General features: G+C 34.7%; 1 protein-coding gene across 1 annotated transcript in view; it reads right to left on the bottom strand.

The window, feature by feature from the left end:
* The window catches only part of NCAPG (non-SMC condensin I complex subunit G), a 48441-nt gene that overhangs the window by 23227 nt on the left and 10342 nt on the right, over nt 1–14872 (bottom strand). The window contains exons 9-14 of the mRNA XM_026514505.4: nt 14628–14751; nt 13383–13469; nt 12881–13060; nt 10437–10547; nt 7430–7549; nt 1268–1495 (exon numbers count right to left, since the gene is read on the bottom strand). Of these exons, the coding sequence (XP_026370290.2) occupies nt 1268–1495; nt 7430–7549; nt 10437–10547; nt 12881–13060; nt 13383–13469; nt 14628–14751 (850 nt within the window). The remainder of the gene's footprint in view (nt 1–1267; nt 1496–7429; nt 7550–10436; nt 10548–12880; nt 13061–13382; nt 13470–14627; nt 14752–14872) is intronic.

The raw sequence follows: 14872 nt of genomic DNA, 5'->3' as shown, positions 1-14872 counted from the left end.
TCAACAGATGAATGGGTAAAGAAGATGTGGTTCATATATACAATGAAATATTACTCACAGCCATCAGAAAGGATGAATATCTATATTTACATCAGCATGGATGGAACTGGAGGGTATTATGCTAAGTGAAATAAGTCAATCAGAGAAACACAATTATGATATGGTTTCACTTATATGTGGGACATAAGGAATAATGCAGAGGACAATAGGGGAAGTGAGGGAAAACTGAATGGGAAGAAATCATTGAGGGAGACAAACCATATGAGACTCTTGACTCTAGGAAACAAAGTGAGGGTTGCAGAAAGGGAGGTGGATGGGGGGATGGGATAACAGGGTGATGGGAATTAAAGGAGGCGTGTGATATAATGAGGGCTGGGTGTTATATTCAACTAATGAAGCACTGTACATTATATCAAAAACTGATGATGTACTATACCTCGACTATTTAAAAAAAAAAAACAACACCACGAAAAAAAACCCAAAAACATGCAAGCATAGTCCCTTCCCCCATGGGACTTACAGATAAAGCAAATAAATAAACAAATATATCAAAAAAAAGAAAGAAAGAAAAGAAGCTAAGTGAAAGAAAGCAGACACGAAGTCACATAGTACATGATTCCATTTATATGAAACATCCAGAATAGTTAAATTCATAGAGACAAAAGGCATATTGGTGACTTTAAGGACCAGGCAGGAGAGGAAATAAGGAGCAACTGCTCAAAGGATACAGTTCTTCCTTTTGGGATAATGAAAATGTTCTAAAAATTAGACAGAGGTGGCAATTGCATTACATTGTAAAGGTACTAAATGCCAATCAACCGTTTGCTTTAAAACTGTTCATATCAATTTCACCTCAATAAAAAAAATATAACAATTTTTTGCTTAATTGTTTATATACGCTATACAAATGTAGTTCAAGAGTACCTTAAGGAAAAAACATCTAATACCATACCCTATCTCAGACCTTTCACCAACCCAATGTAAAATTATTTTAAATTATTTCTTAAGACTCCTGGGGAAAAACTTTAAGTCATAAATCAAAAAGACATGGGAAAAGATAAAAACAAAAACAAAAGAACCCTCTCTAATAGTCATTTTTATACTTCATTTCTCTGCACATACAATCTGACAGTGAGAAACAAGGTATATTAGGAATGAAAGTGGAACTTGTTGGTCAAATTTAAGCTTCAGCCTAAAAAAAATAAAGAGCATAAACATACACAATAAAAAGAAATTTCATAATAACAAGACTGTGATTATTTCTTACCTCACTATCTAAGAAATCAGAAAGGAGTTTCAGGACATTCTTGGCTGTAGCAGTCTCTTCTTCAGCTTCTTTGAACTCTTGGTCTCCATCAGTATTTATCTCTGCATCTTCACTTTGAAGGGCTTTGATTTTTTTAGTTTTAAATGGCTCAATCCCAAACGTCATCAGTTGGTCAAAGATTGCCTTTAAAGCACTAATTTTTATTGTCACATCATCAATTTGCAAAACCTAAATTGAAACATCCCCCGCCAAAACAAGTAAATTCAGTAAACTTTTGTCTATGCTGCATAAAATTAACATGTACCTTATTTTCTTAGTCTAATTCCAACAGTCAAGTCCACATGAAACTTTATTTTCCAAAAATCAAAATTTCTGTTTTAACATTATTATTTTTATTTATTTGTACCATAACATTTAGACTTCTTTTTCATTCAGAAAAAGTTCACCTTCAGTACAAAAAAATTCCTAGAACTAGAATCAGGCTGAATTATATTATTTGTTCCTTTTATTTGAAAAAGAACGAATATAAGAGATATGATTTGTTTTAAGATCTAGAAAAAATGTTCAATTACACTGTAATTGTTTCAGCCATCTATTAAGACAAAAACATTACATTCTAACCAATAAAAAGCATTCATTAGAATATCAGTACTCTTGCAGGTTAGCAAGCTTCACTAAAGATAAAACTTTATTAGTTCAATAAATTCAAATTTCATTAAAAGTAAATTCAGTTCTCAATGAACTGGACTCCTTCATAAAAGGAGGTAAATCATGAAACCAGCAGTTTGTATGAGTCTGTCCTAGGTTAAGAACACTGAATTCCTATATACCAAATTTCAAAGCCATAAAAAAAATAGAGCTGAATATTTTTATTATGAAGGGCTTTATTATATTCTTTAATGCACTTACATTTTGGACATTGATCCATTATTTGCCTATATGGCTTAGCCTTCAGAATGAATAAAAATCACAAGTTGGTCAAGTTAGTGAATTGAGAAAAATAGCTCAAACCTTTGAAAGAAATTTCAAAACATATCTATTATGGTAAGACCTGCAAATTTGCCAAAGCCAAATGCAATGTCAAGACAGTTCTCTAAGACTTCTAAACATGCCACTCTTTCAGCAACTTGGTTTTCCTTGTCCTTCTCAGTCCCTTACTGGTTAGCAATGGCTCTCAATACTGTATTTATCTAAACAAGACTTTAAAATGAAATAATTTCTGGGGTGCCCGACCGGCTCAGTCAGTAGAGCATGTAACTCCTGATCTTGAGGTTGTGAGTTTGAGCCCCATGTTGGGCATGGTGCCAAGAAGGAAGGAAGGCTTTCTCTCTCCCACCTTTCTAACAAGTGTGTATACGTCTTAAATCAATTTTTATTACTAAAATTTGATTTCAAAAAGAACTGATTTCTTACTCTCCCAAAAGATAGTTGTTTTCCCTTAATCTAAAATCTTCTAATGATAGCCCTCAAGGTAACTTTATGAACAACTGAATTTATTCAGTGGTTAACTTCTTTTGATCGTGAATCCTTTTAAGGCTATGAGAAGAGCTTAAAACCCCACTACAGAGTAACATACCAAAAAAAAAAAAAAAAGGCAAAATTTTACATACAACTATTTTACTGCATTTGAACCTGATATTCACAAACAACATTTTTAACTTACAAAAAAATATCTAGGGGCACCTAGGTGGCTCAGTCAGTATCCAACTCTTGATCTCATGGTCATGAGTTTGAGCTCCGCACCACTGGGCTCACATTGGGCATGGAGCTTACTTAAAAAAAAAAAAAAATTATATCTAGCTATTTTTTTCAGGCAAATATTAATAGCTAGTCCTTAAAAAAGTTTAGAGATCTCAGTTGTTTATATTACAAAAAAGGCGGGGGGCAAACTTCAATACTTTAACACTTTAATTCCATGACAAGGCTGCTTTTCTATTGACTGGTTTGATTTGGAACAGGGTAAAATTGTGGAATGGTCTTGACAAGACACATCATTTATCTTTCACACCTGCTTGATTTTGACATTTCCTTTCCACGACAGAGGATACAAATACAAAAACAAACAGTATCAAGGCTCTTATAAGCTCTGTCGAGTGGAGCATGAGTTAGTGTTAAACACTTAAGAATGCTCCAGGACACCCTCAAGCATTACAATCACACTGCATTTCTTCTGGCTGAAATGACCACAGCATTTATCACTGATGTTATGGCCAGCAAAAATTAAAAGGATCAAAATCCACCTTTCATCTTTAGAGGTTAAGTGAACTTAATTTTCTTTTAGAAAAGTTCTGTGGTATTTCCATTGCTGCAATACTAGAAATTTTATGTAACTCCCTACCTTTAATCTCCTCTATTTGAGTTCCAACCTGACTACAACTCAAAATTTTTCAGCAGCATTCTTAATGGTACATAGAACATCCTAATGAATGTTTTATCCCATTTTTAGAGCCAAAAAAATGCTACTTAAGCTAGACATAAATGAATTCTTCACTATCTAATGTTCTAATAAGATTTTTCTTCCACTTAAAAGTAATGACCAGAGATCAATCTATCACTTCAAGACGCATCTTCTAGGGAGCCAGGAAACGGAAGTAGAGAGCTTACTATACACTAATTTCTTAGCAAAACCTCTTTGAAAATATAGGATTTTATTAAGCCAAAAAATTTCACAATAGTAAACAAGACTTCCTAACAGAATCACTGATGCCAACGGACTGAAAAAGGATGACGCTATTAACACATGCAGATTCACTCTACATCTTGGAGCAAAACCAGATGTAGGGCCAAGTACTATAAATGATTCTGGACAAAGTACCAAAATTTTTCTTTCAGTTTCTTTGAGAAAGGAACTTTCACATTATTTTAGAGATAATGCTGACCTTTCAAGTTACCAAAAGGATCAAACAATAACAGAAATTTTTCTGTGACAACAGCAGCATAGCATGATAAATATAAACAAAGCATCAACAGGAATTTCATCATTTCACAGTAAATAAATTGATGAGATGCCAAATGCTCCAAAAAAGGAAATTAAACAAAACCCTGAAATTCCTTATGACTATCTTTTGACATAAGTATGATTTTAATTTTCTTCCTCTGATACAAGCCACGAGCAGTTTGACCATTTCCAGAACATAGGACTTCTCCAAGTTCTAATTGTATGCTTTCTTTTTCTTGGTAATGTGATTGCAACATTAAAAGATGCTCCAAGATAAGGGTTTCATGCTGAGGGAATATTCTACTATTGACTGAGTTCAGTCATCTTCTTTTTTTTTTTTTTTTTTAAGATTTATTTATTTGAGACAGAGAGAGATGGTGAGCATGCAAGAGCAGGGCACAGGGCAGCAGGAGAGAGAGAATCTCTAGCAGACTCCCGCAGAGCCCAGCACTGGCAGAGCTCAGGACCCTGAGAGATCATGACCTGAGCTGAAATAAAGAGTCGGATGCTTAACCAACTGAGCCACCCAGGCACCCCAGAGTTCAGTCTTTTAAAATAATCTTTTCATGAAAATGATAACGAGTGTTGTCACATGTTATTTTCAAATTGAGCACACAAAGCACACCCATTTACCTGCTGGCAAGCAATCTGCACTAAAATTCCTTGCAGCTTTTTTATATCATTACATTTGGCAACAGCAGATGCTACATGAGTCAACATTGTCTTTTCATATGGGGAAGTGGAGGGAGGTATATTTTTGAAGTTAAGCCAGGCCTAAATGTTAAAGACAGATGTCCAAAGGAGTTAAAAGGTCAAATACATTCCACTGGTGCACTAGATACCATCCTTCTTGTCTATTCAATAGCACTCTAGCAAGTGACTTCTCTTCCTATATTATCAATTGTTCCCTTTCAACAGGGCCATTGCCCTTAGTATTTATTATAAACATGGTGTAATCTTCTCCATCTTAAAAAAAAAATTAAAACAAAACCAAAAAGCTCTTCTTTTTATTCCAAACCCTTCTCTTGCTACCTCCCCATTTCTATTTCTCCTAACAAAAATAAAATCTTGAAAGAGTAGTCAACACTGGCTATCTCCCAATTCCTCTCTCATAATTCTCTCTTCAGCTCACTCCAATAAAGCTTTGCCCTCCACATAAGCTATTCTCATGAAAGTCACCAAACACTTCTTTTTTGCCCCAAATGGTCAATTATAAATCCTTATCAACTTGTCACCAGCATTTCACAGTTGGGTGATGCTAGCCCCTGTAAAATTTCATCTTCACTTGCCTTCTAGGAATGACATCACACTCTCCCCTTATTGTCTACTTCAACTGAGTCTTTACTGGTTCTTCTTTATCTCCCCTTCCTTTAAATGTGGCCTAAGCCCTAGGAAAACTACAAGTCAAGATCTCTACTCAATCTACACTCACCCTTCATGTAACATCCAGTCTCTAAGCACTGGGTACTATTATAAAGACTTAGATTCGGGGCGCCTGGGTGGCACAGCGGTTAATCGTCTGCCTTCGGCTCAGGGCGTGATCCCGGCATTACGGGATCGAGTCCCACATCAGGCTCTTCCGCTATGAGCCTGCTTCTTCCTCTCCCACTCCCCCTGCTTGTGTTCCCTCTCTCGCTGGCTGTCTCTCTCTGTCGAATAAATAAATAAAATCTTTAAAAAAAATAAATAAATAAAGACTTAGATTCATCTCTCCAGCTTGCGCCTCCCTCCTATCTCGAAACTCACATACAAATGCCTAATTGATATATCCACTTGGAACTCAGACTTCAAACTTACCATGCCCAAAATTGAACTCTTTATCTTATCCACCTGCCATACAACCTATTCCTCTGTTTTCCTCATCACAGGAAAGGGCAAGTCTGTCTTTCTAATTATTTCTGCTACAATTCTTAGCTATCTTCAATTTCTTTCTCTCACATTTCACATCAGATTCATCATCAAATTCTAAAGATGCCATCTTCCAAACTTAGATTACCACCCCTTCTCACAACCCCAAAAACCACTTGAATATTGGTCCAAGCCATCATCATCTCTTTCCTGGATTATTGCATACCTTCCTTATAAGTATCTCTGCTTCCATACTTGTACCCCTACAGTTAATATTAGGGACCTGCAAACTATGGCAAAGGGGCAAATCCAGTCTGCTGCCTGTTTTTGCACAGCCTTCAAGTTAAGAAGAGTTACACATCCTTAAATGGTTAAAAAAAATAAATTCATTACATGTGAAAATTGTAGGAAATTCAAATTTTAGTGTCCATAAATAAATTTTTACTAAACTACAGCCACACTAATTCATTTATATATTGTCACGGCTGTTTTCACACTTGCACCACAGAATAGTACTCAAGACACACCATACAGCCTGCAAAGTCAAAAATATTTACTCTCTAACCTTTTACAGAGAAGGTTTGCCAACCCCTGGTCTACATCACTATACCTATACCTCAGTCAGATCATAATAATCCTCTACTCAAAATCTTCCAGTTTTTTCCCATTTCATTCACTGTAAAGTCTGTTAAGTCCCTAGAAGATACGGACATCCTGTTGCCTGCAAATCCTTTCTCCTACTATTCTCCTCTTCGCTCAATCTGCCTAGCCATAGTTACCCTGTTCTTTGAACATGTGAAACAAAGTCCTACTTCAGAGCCCCTTCCCCTGTCTTCCCTCTCCTCAGAAACATCTTACCCAGATATCTACATAGTTCATTTTCCTACCTTCCTCTGGTATTGGTCCAGATTTCAACTTATTAGTGAGGCCTTTCTCTGCGAAACAGATCCTTCTCCCTATTTCCACTCCTTACTCCCCTTCTTTGCTCTTTTCAATCTGACATGCTACATACTGTTTATTTTTCATTGTGTGTTTCCCCTTCTAAAATGTAAGCTCCATTAGGACAGTAACTTTTATCTTGGTTTCTTTCATTACCTATCTTATTATTTTTTAAGCCTGGAAAAATGTGGGCATAAAATATGTTATATGTTTAATTTTTTAAAATACCTTAAATAATTGGCATTTCATCTTTTTTTCTACTTTAATAAGAAATCAAAAGATAAAAATCATCCAGTCCCTAAAAGTCATCCATAATAGTCATCATCCTTAATAAACCCTGGAATAAATTAAATTTAGAGCACTCACATTATCACCACAGATTCTGAGTACTTATTTCAGGAAATACAACCAAGATTTTGTCATGGGAGAAATCCTACCTGCAAGAGTAATATGAAGTGTTTACTTGCAAAATCCTGATTCTGTAGTCCACAGCATCCCAAGCATAAAACAGCCAGATTTCTTATTACAGGATGAACACTTACTATTCCAGGAAGAATCTAAATTCAATAAATTTAATTAAAATCATTTTGACCAGGACAACAGTATATTATATAATAGTATATTAAAAACATGGTCAAAAAGATAATTTCTGTATGATATCATCAATCTACTTCTTATCCATATCGTCTAACTCACTTTTCAGTTAAAAAAAAAAAAGTAAATATTAAATTGCTAAAACAGAAGAAAGTAGCCAGAGTGAAATAGTCTGATCATGAGACACCTCCCCTTCTACCTGTTAAAAGCGACTCAATGGCTTCCCATTGCTCACAGAACAAAGATAAAACTCCCTTACATGACCTAGATCTCATTGTGTAGTCCTTCTTAGTATCATCTCATACTATGCTACCCCTTGCTCTTTGCTTATACAATGGTCTGATTTTGATGCCTTCCATTCAGTGCTATTCAAGAGAAATAAAATGTGAGTCAGAAGTCATTTAAAATTTTCTAATATGCACATTAAAAAGAAACATGTGAAGCTAATTTTAATACATTTTATTACACCAATACAACCAAAATATTAACATTACAATATGTAATCAATATTAAGAAAATCGAGATAATCTACATTGTGTTGTTTGTACTAAGTCTTCAAAACCCAATGTATTTTGACCCTTAATGGCACTTCTCAGTTTGGACTAACTGTTAATAGCTACAGGTTTTTGTTTTGGTTTTTTTTTTTAAAGATTTATTTATTTGAGAGACAGAGAGAGAGAGCACAGAGGGAGACTGAGAAGCAGACTCCCTGCTGAGCAGAGAGCCCAATGTGGGACTCGATCCCAGGACCCTGAGATCATAACCTGAACGGAAGGCAGAGCCTTAACCGACTGAGCCACCCAGGTGCCCCTAGACACAGGTTTTTAGTAGTCACATGTGGCTGATTGCAACTGTACTGGAGAAAGCAAACCTAGAATAGTCTTCCTTTCCTTTTTCACATAGTTCGTATCTATTCAAAAATCAGATCAAGGTCATCTTCCCTGAACAGAGCAAATCCTACTATTATAAGTTCACATATGACCACATAGCTCTTCTTCATAGCAATTATCAATGGCATAGGGGCACCTGGGTGGCTCAGTCATTAAGCGTCTGCCTTCGGCTCAGGGCGTGATCCCAGAGTCCTGGGATTGAGCCCCGCATTGGGCTCCCTGCTCTGCTGGGAGCCTGCTTCTTCCTCTCCCACTCCGTGTTCCCTCTCTCGCTGGCTGTTTTTCTGTCAAATAAACAAATAAAATCTTAAAAAAAAAAAAATTATCAATGGCATAACCTTATACTTGTTTATTTGATTGATGTCCCTCTCACTTGACCAGAAGATCCACAAAGGCAGTCTATATATGTTTTGTATACCATGTATACTCTATCACCGGCATTTAGTATATAGTAAATGTTCAATAAATCTTGCTCAATTAGTAACTTATGATTTTTATTTAAAAATGGTAACTTCATTAAAATATTATAACTCCTCTATCTAAATAGACTACTCATTTACATCCTTCTAGTTTCTTTCAATCTTTAGACATAAATTGTTTTTGTATACTTAAAATCATTATGACCATTCAATTTTGTGTTCTTTCTTCACTTGAAATTGTATATCTTTTCCAACATGTATACAGTCTTCATATTTACTACTTCAATGGTGTACTTATATGATAGTTTACCATTCTCTTGCAATAGGACCAGACATAAAGTATGCAAAAAGAACTTTAAAAGTACTACTTTTCACTGAAGACATTTGCTTCACTAATAATATTAAGCTAAATTCTAATGGTTTAGTAAAATCTTCTTTTAATCAGAAGATCTACATTGTCGTAAACAATAATTGATCTTCTTTACTGACTTTAGAAACTCAAGGCAACCCAAGGAACTTAATTTTAGATTATATTCATTGGCTGTTTTTCATTAATCCCAAGTAAAAACAATTGGGGGAAAATCCTCGAAGAGCCTGGATACATTCAAAATTTGCTTTGGATAAGTAGCACTGGTAAAAACAATGCCCTAGAGATGCGCTAAGTGATACTGTAGCCACTGAGCATATGTGGCTACTGAACACTTGAAATGTAACTACACCAGACTGAGATGTGCTATTAAGACTTAGTATGGGGGTGCCTGGGTGGCTCAGTTGCTTAAGTGTCCGAATCTTGATTTCAGCTCAGGTCTTGATCTCAGGGTCATGAATTCAAGCAATCCCCACTTTAAAAAAAAAGCAAAAGACTTAGTATGAAGAACTAAATGTAAAATATCTCAATAGTTTAATATTGAGTAAATGATGCCATTAAAACATTTTGGGGATATTGGGTTAAATATATTAAAATTAATTTCACCTGTTTCTTTTTAATTTTTAAATGTGGCTACAGAAAATGTAAAGTTACATGTGGTTTGCATTATACTGCTATCAGACAATGTTGTTTTACTACAGTCTTGCAGTATTATTATGCTCAATAATATGGAAATTACCTTCGAAGAGCGAGCAACTTAAGTATAAAGTCCTTTAAATATATAGGAAAAAAAATTCCTTTCACGGGGCTCACAATGTAACAGTCTCATAGTCTTTCTATATAGCAAGATTCCAGTATTTAAATATTCCTGATGTGTTTCAGTATATCCTCTTACTATTCAAAGAATGAAGATATTCTACATCTCTTTCTAGCATAATTTTTTCATACTTCTTAAAGGAGTAATTATAACTTATATACCAGGTCTTTTATAAACATTATCTTAATTTAATCTTCACAGTATGAAGTAGCCACTATATAATTTTTTTTACCACTTATATTTATCAGATGTTTAAGATGGTCATCTTTTTCTTCTTTGGAAGGCCAAGGAACATATTATTTATGAAATGAGGAAGGAGTGGGCTAAAATATAAAGTCCCAAAGGCCACAAACATACCAAAGATTCAATGATGCCATTCATGGTTGCACCTATACCGGCTGAAGTAGACATCTGCTTCAACAGTTCATAGCACAAAATAAGACACTTCTGTAGAGTTTCAACATCATTCTAAAATGAAACACAAAATATTCTGCATTAGTAAGAGTATCTTCTGACCATCCCTTAAATGTTAGATTTTCAGGATTTTGTCTAAGGCATATTGTCTCTATACACACTCCCTGAACAATCTTATCCAATCATCCAACTCCATTTAGCATCCATGAGTTGACCCAGCTATTTCCTAAATTTCAGATTCATATACACAATTGCTACCTTTCCTCTTGTATGTTCCACAGGCTTCTCAAACTCAAATGTCCAAAGAGAACCAATTCATCATTACCCCAATCCCTCCTCTTCTTGTGCTATCTCCATAAATAACACTGCCATCTACCCAAATGTCCAAACCAAAAGACCTATGATACATTCTTGATTCACTCTTCTCCCTGTTACTAATTCCTAAATATTTCTCAAATCCATCAATTCTTTCCACATCCACCATCATTACCTTATTCAGGCTGAAATCATATCAAGCCTACATTAATATAACGGTCTTCAACTACTATGCCTGCCAAGGCTCTTATCATGATGCAACCGCTTTTCTGATGAAGATATAAATCTCATCCTACCATTTAAAATCTTTAGTGGTTCACCATGACCCTTGGCCAAGGCAGAAAGTTTTCAATTTTGCTTATACAAGGCCTTACAAGACTTGGCCCTTAATTTTTCTCACTAGATTTATCTTTTACCTCTCCCCCCTCAGTTCTCTAGTCATGTGGACCTGAAGTTTTCAAACACAGCAAGTACTCTTTAACTTCTGGGCCTTCACACATGCCTTTCCATCTGCCTGTATTCCTTTAACAATTCATCAGGGAGAGACAACAGAGTGCATTAAACACACAAATCTAAAGCCACCAGCCACTGACTTGCATGGATTTGAATCCTGCCTCTACAGTTAACTATCTGTGTGACTTTGGCCAAGTAACTTTTCCTCTATAAAAGGAAAATAGCACTACCCCATAAGGTTATAGTGAGAATCAAACACTTGTGAAGTGCATGAAGCAGTGACTACCACAGAAAAAGCATCCTGTAAATGTTGGCTTACATTATTATTTTTACTCAAATGTCAAGTGAAAACATTTCTTCCCCTGGGGAAGCCAACAACACCTTACCTGAATTAGATGCCTCTCCATAAAACCCCTATAACTTCCCTGCCTATACCATTTATTATGCCATGCTATAATTATACTATAATACATTTATAACCCTTAAATAGGACAAATGAACACACAAAAGATCAAAGGAAGTCAAGTTAAACAGATGATATGAATCACGATAGATCATATCTGTTCATATTTTCCCAATTCAGACCTGCAGTTTATATTGTTTTTTAGTTTATATTTTCATTTTTCACTTCAAATCTGCTCCTCAAATTTAAGAACCTATAATGGTCCACAGACTTTGTCAAACAAAATAAGATACTAGCCATGAAAATAAAATTTAGGCATACTCAAAATGGAGTGTTGGAGCAGGGATGTCTACTACGGCTAAAGAGTGCAAGGACATAGCACAACTTACAAAATGCTCCTGTATAGTCAACTCTTCCCTATTCAGTATTCTCCTTATGAGCGTACCCCAATCAGTACTTGCTAAACTTGAAGTAAAATAATGTTTACTACAAAAGGCAAAATTCTAAAGACCTCCTGAAAGTTAACATCAAATATTATAGTAACTGATCATTCTATCTCATGTTAAAATATGACAAGTTTATCAAACACAGTGAAGTTTTAAAAAAAATCACTGCTGAAACACAGCTTTAAGTGTTACTAGATAAAATACTTAGTATTTCATTTAAAATAACAAAACCTACTTAGCTTTTTCTAAAAACAAAAGTGTAGTTAAGCTTTAAAAATTACATGTATAATGGTATAGTTACCATAGAAATTCTTTTCCTAGCTCAGAAAGGTCAGGAGTCTTCCACAAAGAAAAAGATAGATAAATGGATGCATTTTCCTCTTCTAAAGCATTCAAAACACTCTCTCCCTCTCTCTCCCTCTCTCTCTCTCTCTCTCTCACACACACACACACACACACACACACAGAGAAAGAAAACACTAGAAGGTAAGTTTCCTTAGCAAGGAAGAAAGACTATAGACTACAGAGATTCGCATGACCTGGGAGCAAATAAAGTCCTAGTTATAATAATTAAAGCTAATTGAACTCTTTCAAAGTCTAAAATAAAAAGGAACAAAAGAAAAAAAATATTTTCATGTTAATTCATGATACTGCTAAAAAGCCCTCCAAAGTAAATATATTCTGGCAGCTCTCTGAGTTAAGAAAGAAAATAAAGTATAGCTGAGATGATTAATAACAGCTGAAATTTAATATGATTAAGTTATCTATACCTTCTCTATATGGACTTCTTTGATTTCAAGTTGCTCTGTCTCTTTCAATAGGTTTATTTTGGCATCTTCTAATGCTTTTATTTCTTCTTTTAGTTCTGATGCTTTATTAAAATCCTGTAAGTTAATGCAATTTTCCAAAGCTTCTTTTGCCTCAATAAGTTTAACTTTTATTTCTGCCATCTAAGGAAAGATACAAATTGCTTTAACAAAAACTATTATTATGAACATCCATAGCAAACTAAAGAATAATATTTAACATCACGACAACCCAGAAGTTAAGCAGAGTCAGGCATATACAAAAAAAGTCAGTCTTCCTGATCCAAATAAGGACAAATCTTTCAGACTGCATAATCTGGTAACATTTTAGATACTCTTATAGTTTAACAGTTAACCAATAATTTGCCTCTGTGAAGACAATTTTGAAAAGGTACAGCAAGAAGAAATAAAAGACTTGCACAGCTACATTATACTCAAGCACTTATTTAATTTAGAAGAAATTTACCTTGAGTTCTTTTTTTCTTCTATCAGCTGGATCATCAGCACCAACAGTAACAATGGGCGCCCGAATCTCTGAGATAATTTCTGTAACCTGATAAGTTATAATTCAGAGTACAAGCTCTAAATATGTTCTGTATCATAAAATGAAATCGAACTGCTAGACAGAACTTCAAATAGTATCCACAGTCTCTTTAAAAATAGAGCAAAATACACAAGTAAAAACAGCACACATTCTACTTGGTAGACAATTTTGGGGAAAAAAATGACCAAACAATATATCTGACTAAAAACTCTAAGGTTATGAGAAGGTAAACAGGCACATAGATGTTGAAGATAAATTCTCTCATATAATGCTTGAAAAACAAAGAAAAATGAATATAGTATCTCATCTTAGACATCAAAAACTAAAATTCTCTGACTACAATCCTCAACTCCCTCCCTTGTTTAGCTCCATGGGAGTGAAATATAGAAAAACAGAATACTCTTTTATTTTTCCTTTGCGTATACAATACATAAATAATGACAGCATAACTAAAGACTTTCCTTTCAGAGCCACTGGGACACAAGAGTTGGTACTTAAGCAAATGATGGATAACCACTGACTGGGAATGTTGTATGTTGTAGAAAGGATTTATGTGTATTTATGTATAAGGAGGGGTTGGAAAAGACAACCCCTGAATTAACTTGCAACTCAGAGATTGTATGAATCTATGAAAAACACTGATACAGGTCTGTCTTTTTGGCTACCCCAGAACAAATAATAATTGGAAATAGTATTATAATAGATAACACATTCATTTCTGTACAAGCACTTGATGAACAATATTTCATTGAACAAGGTAGGTCTTATTGTTATTCTCATTTTGCAGACAAGTAAAAAAGCTAAATTAAATAACTTGCTCAAAGTCACAAAGCCAGAAAGTAGCAGAAGGGATATGAACTTAAGTATATCTAACTTGAGCCAGCTCTCAAACACTCTAGTCACCAAGAAACAGGTGTCCCCTCGTCCCTAACTTGTCCAATTTCAAACTGACTCAACAGAATGATAGGAAGAGAAGGTGATTTTTCAAATGTGTGTGTGGGAGAGAGATTTAGTTTTAAGAAGTCTAAAAACCTAATAGACAAGACTAAAACAAAAAGCAATTAAAGATAAATAAAGCAAAAAAAAACTGAAAAGAAAACAAGACAATCCTCAATATCATTGACCAAAACCTTTTAACCTTTATCAACAGTTAAGAAAATTACTTACAATTTGTGTTCTCTTGTTATCATCTATAATGATGCAGAGCAATCTCTCAACAAGAAAAGAAAGCAGGGGTACCGGGGTTGTGGGTAGAGTAAGAATCTCCTGTAAAATAGCCAGTAGTCCTTTCCTGCATTTAAAAAGAACTATTTTCATTTGAACATGACAGTAGAAATACATTTTATCACTAACATTTCATTTATTTTGCAGACTTAATTTGTCTCAGTTCTTTTTTTATCACTACAGGTACA

The sequence above is a fragment of the Ursus arctos genome, unplaced genomic scaffold (genome assembly GCF_023065955.2).
Source record: "Ursus arctos isolate Adak ecotype North America unplaced genomic scaffold, UrsArc2.0 scaffold_9, whole genome shotgun sequence".
NCBI classification, from domain to species: domain Eukaryota; kingdom Metazoa; phylum Chordata; class Mammalia; order Carnivora; family Ursidae; genus Ursus; species Ursus arctos.
Note: the sequence above shows the minus strand (reverse complement) of the source record. Positions and strands in the feature narration are given on the sequence as shown.